At 40.7% G+C, this 23,478-nt stretch overlaps 1 protein-coding gene across 1 annotated transcript in view; it reads left to right on the top strand.

Annotated features, from left to right (window-relative positions):
* Positions 1-23,478, top strand: part of FBN2 (fibrillin 2) — a 256,715-nt gene that overhangs the window by 167,704 nt on the left and 65,533 nt on the right. Inside the window, exons 32-40 of the mRNA XM_075067188.1 lie at positions 1,069-1,191; positions 2,871-2,993; positions 4,852-4,977; positions 8,707-8,829; positions 10,026-10,148; positions 14,572-14,733; positions 15,888-15,956; positions 16,636-16,761; positions 18,352-18,477. Coding sequence (XP_074923289.1) covers positions 1,069-1,191; positions 2,871-2,993; positions 4,852-4,977; positions 8,707-8,829; positions 10,026-10,148; positions 14,572-14,733; positions 15,888-15,956; positions 16,636-16,761; positions 18,352-18,477 — 1,101 coding nt within the window. The remainder of the gene's footprint in view (positions 1-1,068; positions 1,192-2,870; positions 2,994-4,851; positions 4,978-8,706; positions 8,830-10,025; positions 10,149-14,571; positions 14,734-15,887; positions 15,957-16,635; positions 16,762-18,351; positions 18,478-23,478) is intronic.

Genomic DNA, 23,478 nt, shown 5'->3' with positions numbered 1-23,478 from the left:
AAATCCTTCCCCTGGCCACAGGGCAGCTACTATGCTAGGTTGCTAGATGGAGGCTGTTTCAGCCAAATAACTCTCATCCTACTCTCTGCATTGCCATGCTGGAGGCTTCCATGACACCCACCTATCCATGACACCCACCTATCTTACCCTCCATTTTTCTGCAGCCAAACATCATCCTTTCTACTGACTGGGGCTGTCCATAGTTGCATAGCAGGAAACTGGATATTTCTAAAACTGCACTTTTTAAGAAAGTTGGCAACGGTTATTAAATGGAAGCAAAGCTCTAATCACAAAAGAGGAGGGTTATATCAAAGAGAAATTTCAGTTTGTTCTTTTACTTACTGTTTTTTGCAGTGTTTGGTTTTATTGTAGTATGCAAGACTGACATTATGGGATATATAAAACTGAGAAACAGATCTTCTTGAATGTACATATTTGCTATATTTGAAAGATTTCTGTTTTTAAATATTTGTTTTTCTCCTATTTATCAATTATTTGAGCCTAACAACAGGACTATATGGTCATAGAGCCTCAAAAGTGCTATTAATAGGGACCATTTTACATATTTTGTCTCTTTTTTTTCTAGCAGAGTGTAATAAATATTGTTCTGTATATTCCACAGCCATCACCCACTTCCAGTAACTAAAGATTTTTTTTCCTATAACTTGGCCTTTAGGGATTTTTTGTGTAATTGTCAAATCCTTTTTTTTAATAAGATTTGCATGTATGCTCAGAGGTCTGATGTACACATTTTTAAACAAATAAAAATAAATAACATTTGTGTAAGTTTACATGAATATCAAATAGAAACCTGATATTGTAGAAAATAAACCCCCGTTTTCATATATATTTGCAGATAAAGAAAAACCTGGAAACATAATAAACTACATACTTTCCAGTAACACAAGCTACAAATATAAACCTGCTTAAATCATTATACAGTATTTTTGTTTTGAAACTATGCAACAGATATATGCAGTATGTTGGAAAACATCACAAGTCAACTTTCCAGTATTTATGAAGCCTTGGAATTGAACTTTTATTGATCAATTTGTTTTGCCTTGTTAGATGTGGATGAGTGTGAGATTGGTGCCCACAACTGTGACATGCATGCCTCATGTGTTAATGTCCCAGGAAGCTTCAAATGCAGCTGCAGAGAGGGATGGATGGGAAATGGCATTAAATGTATTGGTGAGTGTGTAATCAGTGATGCATTTGTTTGGCTGAAAAGTTTTTAAATTGACTATTTGAAAAAAAAAATCGTTATATTCCTTTACATGTAAAGATCTATGGGCAGATAGAGAAATAGGGTTCTTGTATTTCATTTATTTATTTTTTGTTCTGTGAAGAAAAATGTTTACTTCTATCTCAAACTCTTGTCTGTCTAGCAGTTTACTTTGAACAACTTAATATGAAATGATTCAAGTCAGAATACTTATGTTGGCTTATAATATTGGAAAGAAATTGAAACTTTAGTGCAGACATCTTTTGATGCATGTCCAGCATTTTTAAGCTAAATTCAATCAATTATAGAATGGAGAATGAATTAAATATTTTTTCCAAAGCTTACGGGTAAATGTCAAGCTGTGGAACATGTTAAGTTCATTTACTCTGTACCAGTTAGTCATAGATCAGTTTCTATAAGTGAAAGGAAACTTAAGACATCTCTTATTGTTCTTTTTCTGTCTCTGCCACTGGCTGCTGGGTGACCTTGGACAAGTCACTTTACCTCTCTGTGTATCAGTTTCCCCATCCTTAAAATGAGAATAATGGTACTGACCTCTTTTGCAAAGCACTTTAAGATTTATGGATGAAAATTGCTGTATAAGAACTAGATATTATTATTTTATTTTATTATTTATTTAAAAGATAAGTCTTAGTATTATGAGGCAGTGCTATATGCTAGATTTACAAAGGTTTAGGCATTGATGGATGCAGACAGGCCCTAAGTCTGATTTATAGATGTGCCTTAGTGATTCAGGCGCCTAACTTCCATTGATTTTCACCCACGTGGGTGCTTTTGTAAATCTCACTCAGGTGATTATCAGTGTCTTATGGTGGCTAAATACCTTTGTAAAACTGCACCTAAAGCTCACTGTGGTTAAGCCATTGCTGAGAAGAAGGGAAAGCCCCTCTCCCGCAAGCTTTTTGGGGCAATTTATTGTTCGAGGTTTCATTGCATCTCTAAGTAGAAAGAATTGTTCTTCTTTGAGTTGTTGCAGTTGTGTGCTCCACACCACAAACCAGAGACTTTTTTTCCTGCAGCAGTTCCCACCAAGGTGGCACATGCATCCTGCTCCTCCTCAAGGCTCCTCCCTATATAAGGGCAATACCGCCCTGACTCACCTTAGTTTCTCCTTACTGCTACTAGCCTAAGTGAGTGCTCCTTGTGTAGTTCTCTCCTTATGATTTATTACCTGCATCACGGCTGCTGGCTAGGACTTTGTTAGTGTAAATAGTTAGTAGGAGTCAGTACCTGTAGTATGGTGTAGTGTTAGTTTAGTAGAGGTTTTGCAGCATTCTCCTGTTTTTAAGCACTGTTTTGATTCCAATTTCTCTAACAAACTACTAAAATTCAAGTTATTTAGGGTATGTGTCATTTGAACTGCAGTAATTTGTGCTCAGAACCACTTCATTCATGCATTTAAACTTTATTGTAAGAGGAAAATTTAAAATTAAATCAACTGTATATTAACCAAGTACCTCCTGCTTGTATTTAGCATTGGTACAGGTGTCCTCCTGGCTATAATAATCAACTTTGTGTTTTTTGGTGTGTATCAGATCACAGGTTAATTGTGAGTACAGAATATTACCTGCTGTAAAGGTACAGTTTACTCTTTCTAATGTCTTGGTTTTCTTCTGCTGTACAGATCTTGATGAATGTTCTAATGGAACCCACAAGTGTAGTGTGAATGCTCAGTGTGTGAACACTCCTGGGTCATACCGTTGTGCCTGCGCTGAGGGATTCACTGGAAATGGATTCACTTGTTCTGGTAAGAAAGGTCTAAGAAATTTCCAGTAAGGGTACTTTGGATACTGATTCCCCCCCCCCCCCTTTTTTTTTTTTTTTTTTTTTTTTTTTAGAAGTTTTGCGAAATTAGGGCTAACTCTGAAAGATGGGGAGAAAATTGTAAGAGCCTCTGCCATACAAGATGCAAGTCAAGATCCCTCCAGATCATTCAAGAAACTTGCTAGCAGAGACTCCTGGCTCTCACTTTAGCTTGTGTACCAAATCTGCAAGTGGCTGATTGGCTAGTGTTCTTGTCTACCCTACCCTCCTCCTCCCCCCTGACCCATTCCCATCACCCTGCAGTCACCAGTAAACACACAGCTCCAGCTCTCCATTACACATCCTGTCCCTGTTGGCAGGATCCCTGTAGTAGGGACTGCAGAGGGCAGCATCTGTTTTCCTTTCAGTATGCCGGTTTGGGGAGGATTTGATCATCATATGAAAAGTTAAGTCCGGTTAGAATTGAAAAATATATCATGCGTGTTCCTTTGTATTTGCTAATAGTTGGCTTTGAATTTCTGTTTTAATAATGAACTTTTTCTCATACGGTAACTGAATAATCTGAAATATTGACGATTATCCTGATTTTATATATAAACACTGATGAGATTGTGTATTTGCTTGATTACAGTTTTGTCACCCTTTCCACCCACAATATAGACCTGCAGTAACATCTGTTTTCTTGCAAGTACTAATGCATTTTGTCCTGCTATGAGTGTAGGAGACTGGACTAGATGACCTCTTGAAATCCCTTCCAGTCCTATGATTTGTGTTCAATTACTTTTTTGTGAATACATCTAGAATATGCTATAATGGCTAGAAAGTAATGTTACTGCATATTATACTTTTCAACTAACCTAAATATAGACCCAAATTTACTTCCATCCTGAATAGACACTGTCTTCTTTCTGTTTATTATGGTCAGAACCATTAAAATATTATTTTAACTGTAGTAGATGTAGTTGTAGTTGATAAATATGTGGTTTTAAATCAACGTTCTCCATGTCATTCTCATATATTTTAAAGACTAGTATTTTAACATTTTGTTTTCATAATTTTAAGAGCTAAGCATTAATGAATAGAACTAATAAGTCAGATTTAGTATCTGGGTATACTTAGTCTGGGTGATCTGGTTCATTTTTCATGTGGTTACAATGACTGCATTCTTGAACAACATTGCCATATATATGAAATGTTTATAAATCTAAATGATGCTAGGAAAACAGTAAAATTTTAAAGGCCAAATGTTAAAAGAACACCTGCAAAAATTAGCGTACTATGATATATGCACAGAAATGATAGTTTAAACCTACAGACCCCACTGGTGTTCAGTTTGTATATGCAGATAGTGTTTGTGTATGTATCATTTGCTCACACAGTTAATAGGGTTAAAAATTGTGTGAAAAAGGCAATTTACATTTGCATAAATAGAGATTTCATTTTGAAAATTTGCCTCTAGAAGAATCTTATTCAGAAATATTTCATCACTGTATTTTACAATGCACATTTATGACTTCAGAAATTAAATATCCACCTTATTGTTTGTCAGAATTGCCACTAATGGGTCTGGAAAACTTACATCGGTTCAAAATTAGACACTCTATGGTAAAATCTATTAATGAAAATTTCAGTACATGGAGACCCAGTGGGGGAAAAGATATTGGAAATAGTTGTTGCCTTTTTGTTTTTCTACATTCTTTTATATTCTGGTGTACCTGCTTTGCTTTATATCAACAAATGTTGAACAGAATTTATTTGAATGATAAATGGGAAGAAACGGAATCATACTTTGATAAAATACACCACAGAAATTTAATGGCTGCTTACTTCTTCTCCCGCAGATATTGATGAGTGTGCAGAAAATGTTAATTTGTGTGAGAATGGACAGTGCCTGAATGTCCCTGGTGCATATCGATGTGAGTGTGAAATGGGATTCACTCCAGCTTCAGACAGCAAATCTTGCCAAGGTAAGTTACCAGTACTTCAACCTTGTTTTCTGAGTTTGGATTGGCTGCTGTGAAGGAAACCACAAGAAGTGTTGGAAGAACCTCAACCTAGAAGCAGAATACACATAACATGCTTCATATGCTTCTCCAGCAAGGATTATTTTGCTGTATGAATTATGGTGAAGGTAGCTTTCATCTCTTACGAAGTTTTCCTGGTTTTGGGCCAAGAAACCTAGAGTAGAGGTTTGGCTCAACAAGTTTGTTTTCCTTAATCATTTCTCTTGTTTTTGTCTTAGTGAATGGTTTGTGGAAAAACTCTGCTGACCACTTTTCTTTTTAATACGTTTATACAGGAAATAAAAAGTATACAGATCACCGTTCTATTTAGTAAATGTACACAGGAAATTTGAACTGTTCTGTTCACTACTGTGTTTAAGTTACAACAATCCTAAAATTTCTCTTTTTGGAATTTTTCTTCTCACTTTCTCTCTGTCATATGTACTCTGTTGTCTGAGACATAACTTTTAGCTGACAGTGATTCATAACAGAAATATATGAGGACTCTGTTCTAGACTGATTTCTGTGTACTGAATGCTCCAAAACTTTTTAAATCTTGTTTTAAAACACAAAAATGTTATTAGAAACCTCATGACAGCTTGGAAAGTATAAACCTGTTGAAAAGACATCTAAGGCCAGATTTTTAAAAGCATTCTCTAAAATTGTACCCACAGTTTTACATATGCAGACCTCCATATGTATGTGCATAAATCAACTTTCTCACTGCTGTAAAACTTAGAAACTCCTGAAAATTTGGCTCTGAGAGTTTACTGGTCTGATCTATTGTATTACCACAATTTTGTCAATAAGCTTGTTTAGGAACTTTTTAAGTGCAATTTTTGCAGCTGCTTTGCCATCATACTGATATTTAAACAAAAATTCTAAAATATCAGAAGCCATGGATATCTTTTGTAAACAAGAAAATCATAACTCTCTGGAGAGCCATGGGAAATATTTATTTTTAATGATGCTATGTAGTGGAGTCCTTGAAAGAGAAATTTGAGAATTTTGCATAAGATATTGGGACACAGTTGTGTTTTTTTTAACAGTAACATGGAGCACCCATGGAACCAAACTATGGTATAGGAAGTTTTGCTGACCTGGTGAGTGCAAAGGCAGGACCTTTCTTATGGGTGAGCAGAAATGGTTCCTTGCACTTGAAGTATAATCCTGTCCATGTTTGGTACATCTACACTGAACTTAACGTAAAAATGGCCAGACCAATGGTCCATCTTGCTCAGTATCCTGTCTTACGACAGTGGCTGATGCCAGATGCTTCAAACAGAATGAACACAAGAGGGCAATTATCAAGTGATCCATCCCCTGTTGTCCATGCCCAGCATCTGGCAGTCAGAGTCTTAGGGACGCCTAGGGCATGGGATTCCATCCGTGACCATCTTGGCAAATAGCCACTGATGGACCTGTCTTCCAGGAATGTATCTAATTCTTTTTTTAACCCAGATATACTTTTGACCTCCACAACATTCCCTGGGAATGAGTTCTACAGGTTGACTGTGTGTTGTTTGAAGAAGTACTTCCTTTTGTTTGTTTTAAATCTTCTGCCTATTATTTTCATTGTGTGACACCTGGTTCTTTTGTTTTGTGAAGGGGTAAATAACATTTCTTATTCACTTTCTCCACACCATTCATGATTTTATAGACGTCTATCATATCCCCCTTTAGTCTTCTCTTTTCTATAATGAAAAGTCCCTGTCTTTTTAATCTGTCCCCATATGGAAGATGTTCCATACCCTTAATAATTTTTCTTACCCTTCTCTGTACCTTTTCCACTTCTAATATATCTTTTTTGAGATGAGGCAGCCAGAAATGCACGTGGTATTCAAGATGTGGTCGTATCATGGCTTCATATAGTGGCATTATATTTTCTGTCTTATTATCGGTGCTTTTCCTAATGGTTCCTAACATCTGTTAGCTTTTTTTATTGCTGTTGTGCATTGAGCAGATATTTTCAGAGAACTATCCACGATGACTCCGAGATCTCTTTCTTGAGTGGTAGCAGTTAATTTAGATCCCATTATTCTGTATGGATAGTTGAGATTTTGCTTTCCAATGTGCCTTACTTTGCATTTATCAACAATTGAATTTCATCTGCCATTTTGTTGTCCAGTCACCCAGCTTTGTGAGGTCCCTTTGTAACCTTGCAGTCTGCTTTGGACTTACAGAATTACTCAAGATAGTTATCATCTGCAAACTTTGCCAGCTGACTGTTTACCCTTATACCCAGATCATTTATGAATATGTTGAACAGCACTGATCCCAGTACAAATCCCTTGAGGACACTATATCTATACACATGATTTATGCAGCTGTGTAGCTTAACTTACCTTTATTCATCTCATTTTTATTAATAGATTGGAGAAGGAAAACAAGTTTTCCTGCTTTTTCAACTTCCAGTTGGTGTATTACCTTTGAATGAACTAGTTGAATAAATTGAAATGAAGAAAATATTCTCTCTGCACCTGCAGAAGAGGCTACTTCTATCCAAAGCTTGTTTAGCACTTCAACAAATTCTGATTCCATGTGCTTAGCCAGTGATGTCTACCACTTCAGTCATTTAACTTTCTTTAGAACATAGCAGCAAACGTGCTACTGAATATTATTTTTGTGTTCAGTTTAAATTATTTTAATATATTATACTAAGGTTAGACCTTAAAATAGGTTGTCAGTTTCAACTTTAATTTTAAATAGGTATATTTTAAAATATAAACCTGTATTTAATTTTAAATTAAATTCATTTTTAATTTTTTTTATTTCAATTTTTATTTACCCTGACGCACATGTGCAGACATATTAAAACAGCCTGGACCTGCTTTAATTTGCCTTCTCCATTTTCCCAGTGTTTATGAAACTAGGTAGAGGCTATGTCCATTTCTCCAGTTTAATCTTGGAGGGTATGTCTACATGGCAGCTAGACACTTGCCTGTGCCAGCCAACTCAGGCTTGTGAGTTGGGAGGGTCCCAGAGCTCATGCTCCAGCCCAAGCCTGAAAGTCTACATAGCAATGAAACAGCCCTGCAGCTTGAGCCCCATGAGCCTGAGTCAGTTGGCACATACCAACTGTGGGTGTCTAGTTGCTGTGTAGACATATCCGTAGTGTCTCTGGAAAGATGGGAACACTGTGGGTATGTCAACGCAGGAACTAGGGAGTGGCCAGCCTACTGCTCTCTTTTTGGTGTACTTTGCATTCTTTCAAGGGGAGTTTGGTGAACCTTACACATGCTTACCTACATTCTGGAAACTAGGAGTGTGGCAAATGATCAATCCCTATCATTTGCATTTATTTAACTATGTTCTTTTCTTTTCTTTTTTCTTGTATATTTCTAAAAAGTCATTTAATAGTATTTTTTATTTTAAAATCTTTCTTTTCCATTTGGAATCTGGGAAATTCATTCCTGATAGCACAACTTTTCTTGGCAAATAGAAATACTTGAACATTCACTTTATATCTGAAAATTATTATAACAAATATGACAGGAATAAATGATGTGGTGTCTTTAAAGCTATTCCTCAAAAATTCCTATGTTTAACTTTTAAAGTATACAAGTAGTGCATCTGATTTTCCAGAAATTCTGTTAGTGTTTTATGTGTTCTTTGAGTGTTTTTAGTTGTTCTTAAGATAGTGGGCACTACTATGATTAGCTGTAACTAATTGCTCTTCCTCTATTTCTTCAGATATTGATGAATGCACCTTCCAGAACATTTGTGTTTTTGGTACCTGCAATAACTTACCAGGCATGTTTCACTGTATCTGCGATGATGGCTATGAACTGGATAGAACTGGAGGAAACTGTACAGGTATATCCAATTCTATACAGAAAGGTGGCAAGTCTTTCAAAGAGGTGTTTAATGTCCAGTAACTCCTCACTTAAAGTCGTCCCGGTTAACGTTGTTACATTGCTGATCAATTAGAGAACATGTTCATTTAAAGTTGCACAATGCTCCTTTATAATATTGTTTAGCAGTCACCTGCTTTATCCACTGTTTGCAGGAAGAGCAGCCTGTTGCAGCCAGCTGGTGGGGGCTTGGAACCAGGATGGGCCAGCAGCCCCACCGCCCCCATCAGCTCCCCAAAATTTCCTGTGTGGCAGCTGCCCAGCAGGCCATCAATTGCAGGCAGTTCAGCTGTCCCTCACCCCACTGTCATGTGCTGCTCCTGCCCTCTGCCTTGGAGCTCCTCCTGGGAGCCTCCTGCTTGTTGTGCAGGAGGGGACGCGGGGGGCTAATGTCAGCATGTCCCCCTCCCTCCTGCTCCTGCCCTTCCGCTTACACCACCCATAGAGCAGGGGGGATACATGACAGGGCTCAGGATGGAGGGAGCTTGCTGGCCGCAGCTGCTGTCTCAACTTCCTGGGATCCTGCAGGTTCATAATAGCAGGAGTGGGTAAAATGTATTTTGTTGCAGATGTGATTAGGTGGGCGAGGGAACAGACTGCAGTAATTGCAGGAAAACACTTTAAAACTTTCAATTCTTAAATTTACTTGAGGGTTAGAATGAGATTTGATGTCTATTATAAGGCGTTAAAGTATTTTTACATGGTTTAAGCAAGATTTGTTTTATTCTTTTAGTTGTAAAAATTGTGTCTGAATTCTATTTATATATTAACTGACCATGTTTGGTTTTTGTTTAGTGGCCTTGGGGAAACTGTCTCTCTCTCATGGGGTCTAAGGTTTGGCAGGTGGGAGAGGGATAAAAATGCAAGAAACAGCGTGAAAGTGGGAAAAACAGGATAGAAAAAATCCCATGCAGGGCTCTACTATGTAGGCTATATGATATTTTGGTTAAATTAAGAACTGGACAAAAGTAATGTATCTATTAAATGTACAACAGTAATAATTGTTCCTGAGTGTTTCATGAGCTGTAATTGCTTCAACTTCAGCGAAAAATAAGACGTTTACCTTTCTCTCTCTCATTTGAATCATACCCTCACATCGTTCCCCACATTGTTCCTCTATTAAATCAACAGATTACAAATGTAGCTTTCCCATTTTAGATATAGATGAGTGTGCTGATCCCATTAACTGTGTTAATGGTCTCTGTGTGAATACGCCTGGGAGGTATGAGTGTAACTGCCCACCAGATTTCCAGCTGAACCCAACTGGAGTAGGTTGTGTGGGTAAGTGAAAACTATTTCAAGTAAGTATGACCCATAGACAGCAGATCCAGAGGCCTCTTGTACTGATACTAGATTATTTCTAAAGATAGAGGGCTAAATTTTTCCTTGTTTTACATCCTGTTCAAAATCAGTCAGTGCAGATTTTGATCCAGAAGATATGAATCTGTTACTGTCATGTTAGATATCAAACCATGCTCCTAAATATAGATTTACCAGTTTTAAATACTATAAATAGTGTCCATTTTCTTAAAATATATTTTCTGTATATACCAGAGTGTGTGTGTGTGTGTTTGCATTATTGATTCCATTTTCTGGATGGACCCATATTTCTGATTTTAGTAATTGAGTTTTAAATCCAGGAGTTCTTATGGGGCTGATGAAAATCTACTTCAGAGGAAGTGTACAATACTTACACTAGCACCTAAACTGCTTGACTTCCAGTAATGGTGTCACAGACTTATTGAGTGAACTTGGGCAAATTATTTAACCTTTCAGATTGGAAATGCACCAAAGGCCTCTTCACTTCACTTTCTGGGGCTGTCTTGGTTTTTTTTTTTTTTAAAAAGCATTCATATCTGTAGTAATTTAAAAATTATGATGATGTTTGCTATTGGTCTAAGTCAAATAAATAAAACCTGATTAAAACTTTTGTTAAAGAAATGTAAAATTCCATCAGAATGGATTCTGCTGCTCAGCTCTTCCCTTGTTCTGCTTTTCCCTGTAGAATTCAAAGAGGCTCACTGTCATTGCTCAGGGTACCAGGACCAACCTCTACTCTACACCTCAGGCCACCAGCAGCAGAACAAGTTGGCATCTCAGCTTATCCCAACCAATTTATTTTACAGTTTCAGGCTGCAATTTTCAAAGGTACCTAAGGAAGTTAGGTACCCAATTCCTTTTGAATTTCAGTCAGATTTGGGTGCCTGACTTCATGAGGTTATTTTGAAAACCCCAGATTCAATTTTTTTCATTTTTTGAGCCATTGAAATCTCATTTCAGTGTCTAGTTCCCCTTTCCAGCTCGTGAGCTGAGGACTCACTGGAGCACTGAGACTCTATAATCTTCTGGGTCCTTTGGTGCAGAACATTTCTTCTAGGATCCCTCAGGCCTCCCTCAGCCAGAGGCGTCTGTCAGGCAGCTTTTCAGAAGCTTCTCAGGGTGAGTCTTGCCATGCCTGTTGCCAGCTGACCCTCAATCTGCCAGAACATGGGGCCTTGAGTTGGATCTGTGTTTTGGGGCTCAGCCCTCCTCTGGAACCGCAGTTCTGGCATGGGGAACTTCAGCAAGAGCTCCAGAATTCATCCAGAAAAATTTTCAAAGGGGAGGGGGACTGAGACAGCCTGTTCAGGGGTAACTCCAGAGTCCCCCGCACACCCCACCACCTCCAAAAAAAAAAAAATTAGAAGCCAGCACCCCCTACTGAATAGATAACTTGTAACTTTTTAAAGAGCAAATGGGAGAAAAGTCAAAGTTTAAATCTTTTTCATTTCCACCCTGAGGAAGCGTCTGCTGGGCCTTTTCTCCTGCACAAAGACTCTTTCACAGTATTTTCTGTCAGACTCACTGCCTCTCCCCCAGCCTGCAGCATGTCTTTGTGTGTGGAGAAGAGAAAAAGCAACTCTGACTGTAGTCTGCTACTTCTTTGAAGCTCTGTCTCAGGCACCAGCAGACAGGGAATTGCACAGATCCTCACTTTTCTGGTTCAAGGGCTCTAGCTCTCAAAGGCGGGAATGAATCTCTCCCTGACCTCCCTCAAAAGTCCGGACTGCTCACTCCAGGGAGTTTGTACCCAAACTAAAAGTCAGAAGTAAGAACTCAATTTCCTATGCAACTGCACCTGTATAGGATTACAGAAGGGTAAGTGAGAAATCCTTTTCCCTGGATAAAGTTTTTAGATTAATGTGCTACTTCAGGAAGCACTTTTTAAAACAAATACAGCCCTTTGGGGTGGAAAAGCAATAGTTCATTAGAAACTTGCTGATAATATACAATAATCATTATCATCCTTCGTCATTTTCCTTCTCCAGCAGCTCTTCTCCTGGAGGATGAACTATATGATTCATACCGTGAAGTCTAAAGGTGGACACTCAGGAGAACTTTCTCTACCTAAGTACTGTAATATTATAACCTGCAAGATAATATCCATAAACAGACCAAAAAGAAGGAGTTTTCAAAACTAAGGGAAAATATCTTCCTCTCCAACTAAAGTTGGATACAGCATTTCCCATGCGCTTGATCTTTGAGGACATCATAGGATCTGAATGGGAACTGCTGGCTGAAACGACCATGTTAAATAAAACATATATTGTAAAATTTTCATAAACTGTGGGAACTAGCACAGATTGCAAAAATCAGTGCAATCGTAATCTCATCAGAAGAAGACATTGTTCACCTTTCAGAAGGGCTTTTTTTCCCTAAAAGATCCCATAGTACATATGAGAGCAATGCTCCCAGTCTCAGTGGCTACACAGAAGCTATCTGCCTATATATAGCAGAGAATTGACCCAAGTCATCACAGGCAGATGAGTCCAGAGGACATGCTGAAACCTAACCCAATTTATATTCTGAACTCATATATACACACTGAGGAAGAAGGCCTTACAGGATGGGGAGTGTAACTGGAAGACAAATGACAGAAGTTATGGGACCTCACCAAGAAAAGGAAAGCATCATCCTTCTTGAATGCACAGTTTATGCTGAAAATGTCCACAAATTTCCTCAAAGGATACCACTTCCCAGTTCTCTTCAATGATAGAAACAAAATGTATGAACAAAAAACAGGGATAAACCAGAATTCAAAGCTCTTCTCAGAAGCAATGGAAACAATGTCTTTGACAGAGAAGAATCTTGTGTTTTGCAAGGCAGTTCATGTGAAGGGTAATCTGAAACCAAAAATAAGAAAAGAACGAATCATGGTCATCCTGCTAGATCCGCACTAATTTTTGGACTTGATAATGCCAGCCAAAGCACCTGGAGAGAAGATTAGACCAATTGAAATGGGCCCATTCTTCATCCTGAGATGCTGAGATCATCTCTGATTGAAATTTTAAGCACTAAAAATGAATGTAATTCAACAGGAATTGTCTGTTAGAGTATGTCCACACTACCCGCCAGATTGGCGGGTAGCAATCTATCTATTGGGGTTTGATTTATCACGTCTCATCTGGATGTGATAAATCAATCCCCAAACGCACTCCTGTCGACTCTGGAACTCCACCAGGGCGAGAGGCAGAAGCAGAGTTGACGAGGGAGCCGCAGCCATCGATCCCGTGCCATGAGGACGGGAGATAAGTCAAAATAAGATACGTTGACTTCAGCTACGCTATTCCCGTAGCTGAAGGTGTGTATCTTACATCGACTCCCCCTCAACCCCCAGCGTAGACCAGGCCGTAGGGTAGTTGATACAGTTTTGGTGTCTAGACAGTTCTCAACCAGAAAATTCATTCATTTATTTAGACATCTGGGAAACTGTTCCATGAGACAATCAAGACTCCATCTGCAAGGTCTCTAGCGGTAACACAAAGAGGAAGAGTCTCAGCCTTATCATAGATAAATTGCAGAGCAGCATTATGATCCTCATACAGTGCATTTACCAACTTCTACAAAGTGGGTTTCTATTTCTCTGTAGTGTAATCCTTTAGTGGTAAAGTGCTTCATGGGCTGGTTCCTTCCCTACTCTTGATTCACTACTTGCTATTTCCCCTTAGTGAAGAATGAAGGGAGAATCTATGCAGCAGAATAGAAAATTCCTGACCATAATTTTCTTTCTGTTAGCAGTTTCCTTCCTCATTCTACCAACCCTAGTGATTTTAATGGCCAAGCTATAGTTTGTAACTTTTTTTTTAAGTCTAAAGGAACACTACTAATACACAAAATTCCCTTAAAGTTATTTAATGCAGTTTCAGATTATTGTCTTACTGCCAATAACCAATTGTTGAAGAGTTTCTAATGAGTTTGAAGCACTCTTCTGGTGGTTGTGTCCTGTATTCCCACCCCCAGGAGCAACACTGGCCCTCCTCTGAATTCCACAGAGAAGAATCATTGCCATTCATGGAGCATAAGGGGGAAGAGCTACTAACAAAAAGAAAACTATGGTAAGAAATTTTCCATTCCCCATATTAAAATACTGGGAATAGTAAAAGTGCTATACCAGTATATGCTGTGAACTTTGAAGACATGTAGACACTTTAACTGGGCCCTAAATACTTTAAGAAGCAGCAGCTTTGTTGACCCTCACCGTGTCATTTCTCTTGATAACCCTGAATATTAATGTGCATTAGTTTTTTTACCTTACCAGTAACTCAGAAGAATACTGTAGCCTGGGCCTGCCATCCATCAGTAGCAAGTATTAATACGATTGTCTGATCATTCCTTCATCTAGGCTGGAAAGTGCAACTATAGTTTAATGTGTTTTTACATGTAGATAATCGTGTTGGCAATTGTTACCTGAAGTATGGACCCCGAGGGGATGGGAGCTTATCCTGCAACACTGAAATTGGCGTTGGAGTCAGTCGCTCCTCATGCTGCTGCTCTTTGGGGAAGGCCTGGGGGATCCCTTGTGAGACTTGTCCCCCTGTAAACAGCAGTAAGCATTTTTTTAAAAAAATTCTTACGAAAGGTGCAAATATGAAAAAGTACTTATAAACATTTAGCGTATTACCATAAACAGACTATGAAAATATCTGGCAAATTACTCATAAACTTATTCTCTAACAGTCTTATTGTTGAAGAAGGTCTCCATCTTATTCTCAAAGGTGATGCATAGGCCACGGACTTCAGAATCAAGAGGCCTGAGTTTTGTTCCCAATTCTGCTTCAGTGCCTGTTCCTGCACCAGTGAGGTCAATGGGACCAAAATCAAGGGTGACTTTTGGCAAATCATTTCACTTTTCCATGCCTCATTTTCCCTTGCAAAAATAGGAATAATGGATAAAAGTTTCAAACGTGCCTAAGTAACTTTCACACTTCGGTGCTTTTAAATCGTATCCATTAACTGCATTTTTGCAGGTGAGGATTACAAGTAATAATGGTTGTTACTTAACATCATGCTTCTTATCCAGAAAACACCAAGTGCTTTATGAAAGTGAGCATCACTGGATAAAATTTTCAGAAGTGTCTCAGTAATTTTGCCTATTGATACTTACCTTTCAAAGCACTCAAGGTTTTAGGTATGAACAGTGCAATGTAAGTATGAAGCATTATTGTTTTTATTATTAAGTTATAATACTATACAGTCTAATTTTAACAAATACTCATCTCTGTTGTACAGTAGTAATAATTTCTAGGCCCTAGTTAAGATGGGAGCCACTTTATACTAGGCATTATGCAAAGAAGACACAGTCCCCGCCTTGCAGGAGCTTACAGGTTAAGGCCTCATATGTGCATGGTTACCAGTGTTATCTTAGGCTTCCATCCTGCAAAGTCTATGCACTTCCTTGACTTTATGCGCTGTGTTTAGTCCAGTGACTATTGTAGTGTGCATGTCGTTGCAGTTCAGAGTGCTGTTAGGTTAAAACAAGTTAAGCGACAAGGGGCAGGGACCATGTTTGTGCACTATGTTTGTACAGCGCCTACCACAATGGGGTCCAGGTCTCTGACTGGGGCTTCTTGGTGCTATTGTAATACAAATAAGAAATAATAATGGCATTGAAATACCAATGAAATTATAAATTATTTAAAAACTCCTTAATACCAGTGTTTTATTCTACAAATAAGTAATAGCCTTTTTCCCCCCCCCCAGCGGAATATAATACTCTGTGTCCAGGGGGAGAAGGATTCAAACCAAATCCCATCACTATTATCTTAGAAGGTGAGTTCATCCTGAATAATGGCTGTTACGGTTGCTACTTTACAAAAGGTGACATTTTCAAAAGTTTGTACAATAGGAGGATCACTGACGAAATGTTCACATTCATTGCATCTGAAAACCACTTATTAACGTCAATAATACTAGAGTGGCCAGTTCAAACTGTTTCATGTATGAGCAGTTACTCAGTAAGGATACTCAGAACCCATTTGAGTAAGTAAATTTGGTGTTTTATAGGTTAAACAGATTTACATATATTTTGTCCACCTCATTTATTCAACAGGCCTTTAACATTTGCCCCCAAAGCATGAGACGACCTACAAAAATTATAGTTTAATCAATGGAAGGTTAATGTTGCTGCAAACATCTATCGTAGAGTGAAAGCCTGGTCCCAGTGAATTTCTCATGCACTGTCAGCATGCAGGAATGAACCATTAGATACCAAACTCCCATAAATGATTATGAAAACTGAACTCCTTCCATTTATCTTGCTGAAAATGTTCTATAGAATATGTGGGATAATCACAAACCCTCTTCCCTTTGATGATAAAATGCAGATTTAGAAGGAAAAAAGCTCAGTGAAGATTAACAGTTACTAGCTGATAACATTCAAATGGAATGATGACGGTCTCTTGTTTCTTTACATTTCAGAGTAAGAATGTGGCCTCTTCTCTCTTTGCAGATATCGATGAATGCCAGGAGTTGCCAGGTCTTTGTCAAGGTGGAAACTGCATCAATACTTTTGGCAGCTTCCAGTGTGAATGTCCACAAGGCTACTACCTCAGTGAAGAAACACGGATCTGTGAAGGTGAAATTCTGCAGTACTTTGTCCCACACCAATACACACTTGTTTGCATATTTGCAAATATTTTAGTCTTCCAGAGTTTTTCTCCTGATGCAGAATATTTCATACATAGAGAGTAGCTGATTGCAGATTCATTTTCCATACAGAGTGTAAGGGTAATCTTCTTAGCTATTATGATTCCCTAATATATTGTCTCTCATTTGTAAACATGAACATACAACATTTGTGGTACTGTGTGTGCAACTTTACAAGCTTCACCTTGTGATGTTTCCTCATTGTATTTCAGTCAAGTGGGAATGTTTGGAGGGGTTCATGCTAGAGTTGATCTGAGAATTGGAAACAACTAATCTAGACCCTGTGTGATGCTCGCTTGGGCCTCTTCATCCTTAGATCCATTACCCCTTTACTGCAGAGGTTAGGAGGTGTACAAGAGTAAGACTCCTTCTGAGTACGTGCATAAAACCTAGACAAATCTTATGAGGAATATTGTAGATTTCCCTAATCCCATCCCTGCAAACTGTGTAGGGAGCTTGTCAGGCCCTATCAGCCTCTCTAGACCTTAAGAAACTCTTGGCCTACGTCCCCTCCAGAAACCTTACATGGTTTATCTCAGGCCCACCACCTCCATGGTGACTTTTTGTAGTTACCAGCCTCATCCCAAATCCACCTCCTACCTCTGCAAATACTAGGAATCTCATTCATTCTGACAAGTCTAAACAGGATTGTTATTCCTCATCCAACTAAGATATTTAGGTTTGTGAGGCAGATCAACGTCTATTTATGCTTATCAAGTGTGGTGAGTCTAAGAAGGATCGCTGAGGTTGAGGGAGTTTTTAGGGCCTTAAGATGTCTAAGGCTTGTAAGGGGATGGGATGTCTTCAGCACGTGTCTCAATGTTTTCCAGGTGCTAGTGGGCATTAAGACTTAGAAAGGGGCTCCAGACTACATTCTTAAGTCTATAGGAAGAGTGAAATATCAATAATTCTATTGCCTTATTGCCCTCCCACGCTCTACTGCCACATAATCCCATGTTAATCTAGTCCTATGCTCCCCTTCATTTTCTGTCACCGTTCCCCACTCTGCCAGAATCCTTCCTGTCCCCCTTTTACACTGCCCTCTGCTCTGCTGCTTCATTGTCCCTCCAGTCTCCTTCTCCCACACCCCACACTTACATCTCCAGTGCACTTCCCAAGAACTGTAGGAAGTGAGCACTTTTTAGATAGTCCATGTTGGGAGGTGGTGGGGTGTGGAAATAGTGCGCTAGCCGGGGCTTTTGAGGGCAGCATAGCAAGGAACATTCCTCCCTGGAGTATATGAATCCAATAAACTTTTAATTGTCTCCCACTTGACAAGTGCTGTCTTCCGCTTCAGGGATTGGAGGAAATCAAACATACAGGAGAACAATAATACATTTCAGCTGCTGTCACAAAAGCCTGTTTAAATCAAAGCTGAGCAATGCACCCTCTGTTTTGTAAATATTTCTTCTTTGCTATGTTGGAGTAGTTTAATATGGACTTATTCCTTATAATTATTTATTTGGGCTAGTTCCTCTTGTCTCTTTGTGAACTGTACTTTTTCATTTGTTTTCTCTAGATATTGATGAGTGTGTTGCACATCCTGGTGTCTGTGGCCCTGGGACCTGCTACAACACTCTGGGGAACTACACCTGCATCTGTCCTCCTGAATACATGCAGGTGAATGGAGGACGCAATTGCATGGGTATGTAAAACTTGTTTACCTGGCATGTTGTAGTGATCAGAGCTGTTTTGATTAAGGTGATTTAATCTATAGAAAAAGTTAGGGGGGTTGTTTGTTTGTTTTTAAATGTATGCTGCTTGCAGTCTCAGGGTCACTCTGAGGCCTGGTCTACACTACGCGTTTAAATCGATTTAAAGAGCGTTAAATTGATTTAACGCTGTATCCATCCACACTACAACGCCCTTTATATCGATATAAAGGGCTCTTTAAATCGATTTCTGTACTCCGGGTCCCGCCGAGAGGAGTAGGCGCTACATTCGAGATTAACATATCGGAGTTGACGTTGAATAGATAGGACGGAAAAAACAATCGACACATATATATAGAAACACATCCAAGAAAAAGAACAAAAGATATCCCACAAGTAGACACACACCAACTGACCTGCTCTAAGGAACACAAAATCTGACACTACGAGAATAGAACAAGCAGAAGGCAAAGAAAAAGTAAAACAAGAAGAAAGCCAAAGACGAACAAATTTAGGGAATATACATATTACTAGATTGCCCAATGTGGAGCTCTGTCAGCACGGGTGGTGATGCAGTCTACCAATCAAAGAGTCCAGCATGGGACCGACGGGAGATACTGGACTGATCGCTGTATGGGAGACAAATCTGTTCTGTCAGAGCTCTGTTACAGAACACGAATGCCAAAGCGTTTGAAAAAAAAATCTCCAGGATACACAGCGCTGCTGACAAGCGTAACGGGAAGCAGAGACTCAAATGGACGCTCATGGATAGAGGGATAACTGAGGACTCCAGCTATCCAACAGTCCACAGCAGTCTCTGAAAGTATTTGCATCTTGGCTGAGCTCTCAATGTCTGTAGTTCAAACACAGTGTCTGGCGTGGTTCAGGATAGCTCTCCGTTTCTCCCTCCCCCCCCCACAACACACACACCACGTGAAAGAAAAGGGAAAAGAAATCATTCTTGACTTCTTTCAATGTCACCCTATGTGTACTGAATGCTGCTGGTAGACACGATGCTGCAGCAGTGGAAGATAGTATCCCTCCTCTCCTCTCCCCTCCTGGTGGTAGCGGTACATAGAGCACTAGTAACCGCTCATCGAATATCTAACATGTGACATGAGGGCATCATTCCTGGTACCTCCCAGTAGATAGACAGAACAGCTAATAACTAGCTTCATCATAGCAACTGGGCTTCAGCCCTCCCTTTCCTGTGTAAAGCAAGAGATCTGTACTGCCTGGACGTCATAGCACAGCTGCTGTGCTCCTCTCCCCACACCACTTAATGTCCTGCCTGGACTATCATCGTGCCGGAGGCTGCCTCCCCGTCATTTATGTCACTAATCAGTGTTCTTATTCCTGGTCATTTTTTACTTCATGTCACCAAACGGGCAGGACACGTGCCACGGTAGCCAGGAAGGTGGGGAGAAGGGAAGCAACAGGGGGGTTGTTTGCAGGGTCACCCCCTGTGAAACTGACACGGAGCAGCTGTGCTCTCTGATACCTGTGTCCTCTAATACACTTGCCCTTATTCTAGGGCAAGACGACTCTATTCTTTAGAAACCATAAGGAGGGATTGATCGGGGAGCATCCCAATTTTGCTTTTGCGTTGCGCCCCCGGCGAATTTCAGCCAGGGTACTACATGTATGCAGTGGACAGTACGAGGGGAGATAAACTGTCATTTCATAGCCAGTTTCCTCCGGCAGTAGACGGTACAGAACGACGGTAACCATCTCTGCTATCATGCATAAAGCAAGTGAGCTGCTAGTATAGCGCTGGAGTCATCGCCTCTCTGTCCACTGGCATCAGTACACATACGGTGCCGGAAAAAAAAAAGCTGAACGGGCTCCATGAGTTGCCGTGCTATGGCGTCTGCCAGGGCAATCCAGGGAAAACGGCCGAAAAGATGCACGATGTTTTTCGGATGAAGGATGACTGACGAATTCCACCAGAACCAACCACGACAATAATGATTCAACCAGAATTCCAAGGGGCGGGGGAGAGCAGACTATGGGAAGCTACGGAGAGTACCCACAATGCAACGCTTCAGAAATCGACGTTAGCTGGAGCATGGACGCACAACGCCGAATTACTGTGCCTAGTGTGGCCGCATGAAATTGAATTTATGATATTTTATAAAACCGATTTTAGCTTAATATCGATATTATCCCATATGGTAGACATGGCCTGAGTCGATTGCATTGAATCACAGTGGCTAGGTCAGAGTTGAAAGGATTTGACTTTCAGCTGACTACTTTGATGGTTACTGCAATGTGCCGCTGCTTCTGGTGCACTCCCTCATGGCTAAGTCATCAAAGCAGCCTGCTTTATTTCCCTTTTTGAATTATTCAAAAAAACTTCCTCTCAAGTTTCTTGGTCAAATACCCCTGCTTGGGTACTGTGTTTTGATATATATATATTTAAGACATACGCCCATAGGGGTGCGAGGGGAATTTTTTTTTATATTATCTAAAAAATTCCCCTCACCCCTTGCGGGGGCATGTGTCTGTCCTCAACCTCGGTCCTCCTGCCAGAGGCCTGGGAGTTTGAGGGTTCTGTCGCAGTATCTTAGCTGTTCCTAGCACTCACTCTTCTGGACAAGAGAGCTTTGATGTTGTCCTGGGATCTGTTGGAGCCACTCACCCAGCTTAGGACTCACAGCCCCAAGTGCTCCTACCACAGTGAGACCACTTTGGCTTCATTCCACATCTCTCAGTTCCTTTTCAGGCCCTCGGTACTTCTCCAGCTTCTCACAATTCCTTCTTCTGATGTTGCTGTCACTTGGCCACTGCTATATCCTATCACCACCGCTGTCTTCTGTCTTGTTGTCTATTACCAGATGTCTCGTTGATTGGCCAGTTACCTGCCTGTCCATCTAGATCTGGGAAGTCGCCACAGAATCTTAGCCCTGCGATTCCCACAAACCTTCTGTGAATCTCCATCTGGTTTGGGAGGGTCTAGCCCATATGCTTTGCAGAATGTTCCTCGTACTGGACACAATGCCAGCCAACTTGGTTTGTGCCGTTCAGTGTATGCTGTTCCGCCTGCATCTTACATCTGCCACTATGTGTTGGACTGTCTCTTGAGGCCGTCTCTGCACAGTCTGCACTTGGGTCCTCTCTATGTGTGGTAGACCCCCTGCTTCAGTGGATCTGGTTGCTCAGTGCCTGTTCCGTGGCTGCTATGATCAAGTGCCTCAGTTCCTGTCTTTAGTCCAGCCGTTTCCAGCCCTGCGTAGGAGTTCCAAATGTACAGACACCTCAGCTATCTGTCAGATGTACATCCCATGCAGGGTCTTGTCTTGCCATGGTACTTCTTTCTGCTTGGTCTTTCCTCCCAAGTCTGCTGCTGCTCAAGCATTCTATCCCGCGCCTCTCTATAGCAACTGGATAGCGTAGTGTTAAGGGAGCGCGCCCTTTGATACGGGAGACTGCCCTTTTGATGATGACAGAGGGTCAAATCCGGTTTGTACCCAACTTCCGTAGGGGTCCTTGGGCAAAAGACCCCCTACGCTGTCACCTGCCTACCTCGAATGATGCGAAAATAAAATGACATGAACTAGGAGATCAGCCGGCTTCGGACCTTGCCCACCTTCCCACAGATCCAACACTGCCCGCTCGTTCGCGGCAAGCCAGCGACAATCTGACGTAAGGGCTACTGAACAACCATTCATGGACGAGACAACGAGCACCCTGAATTGATGGAATGCTACGTACACAGTAGACGTAATGAGAGGGGAATTATGAACGTATGAGGGGACTATGGTATGGATATAAAAGACCTACATCCCACACTTACTGAGAAACAGCTGTTCCCCAACGCTTCAACCACTGTAAGAGGAGCTGCTTTCCACAGCTTGAGGTAGACAACTCCACATTACATCGCAGACTCGAGACCTGGAAGAACAAGTGGATGTGCAGCCCACACCTGAAGCTGAAACTTCACTGCCCACCCCCTCCATTGGCAGAGCACAGCAGCAGATATGAGGATAGATCTTGGAGAGAAACTAGCTAAGTCAGCCTCAGAGACCGATTACCCAAGGCTCAGTGGAGAAGTACCATCAGATAGTATTGTTAGAAGCAGATGCCAATTGAGCCTCATGACAATCCCTCACTACCACCATAACTCAAGCCAATTGAACTGGTATACGCTACAGCCTCTGTAATCCTGGAGATGCTTGGCTACAGATCAATGAAGAACTAACAGTAGTACCCCACCCTGAAAATGACGTTGTGAGGAAAGATCAAGACAACTCGAGAGAAGTTAGTCATTGTGGAACTACAGCAGGGTGACGAGATTAAGGATACAGACACGGCTACTGAAAAAATACAAGGGCCCGACTCCATCTGAAGCCCTAGAGGCTAGCTAAACAAGGCTCACAGCACTGGTACCAGGGTAAGAGATGCATTAGAGAAGCACGAGGCCCAGGAAATGCCCTGTCTCCAAGAACCATCCAAGTGTACTCCCGTGCAGTGTAACACACAATAACAGCAGAGCCACCAGCAGCAGGGAAACTGAACAGTACTGGGATAAAGTTCATGGGATGAGGAGAGAAGACTCATAACACCATTGTTAAAGTGGCTGGGACCTGAGCACAGCAATCTCCCAGAACAGGAACCCAAGTTACCATCACAGTAGAAGACATTTTCCAGCAACGGGTCAGAACATGAAGAGCTGGACAGCACCTGGCCCAGACAGGATTCCACACTTGGCTAAAGAAACTAACAGCAGTGCATGAACGCCTAGCAGCCACAGAGAACCAGTGCTAGCAGCAGGCTCCCACTCCAAACTGGCTAAACAAGGCAAAGCGACAGGTCTGATCATGAAAGACTCCTGCAAGCGGAACAGAACTGGCCAATAACCTGCCTCCCACCAACATGAAAGTCCATATCAGGCATCATAGCCACCAAGCTACAGGACCATAGTTGGGCCAGTACATGAGCAAATCAAGTAGAAGGCATTGGGAACAACAGCTAGTTGCTCATAAGATAGAGCA

Source organism: Chelonoidis abingdonii, chromosome 6, assembly GCF_003597395.2.
Source record: "Chelonoidis abingdonii isolate Lonesome George chromosome 6, CheloAbing_2.0, whole genome shotgun sequence".
Taxonomy (NCBI): domain Eukaryota; kingdom Metazoa; phylum Chordata; order Testudines; family Testudinidae; genus Chelonoidis; species Chelonoidis abingdonii.
This window is presented reverse-complemented; position numbering and strand designations above follow the sequence as displayed.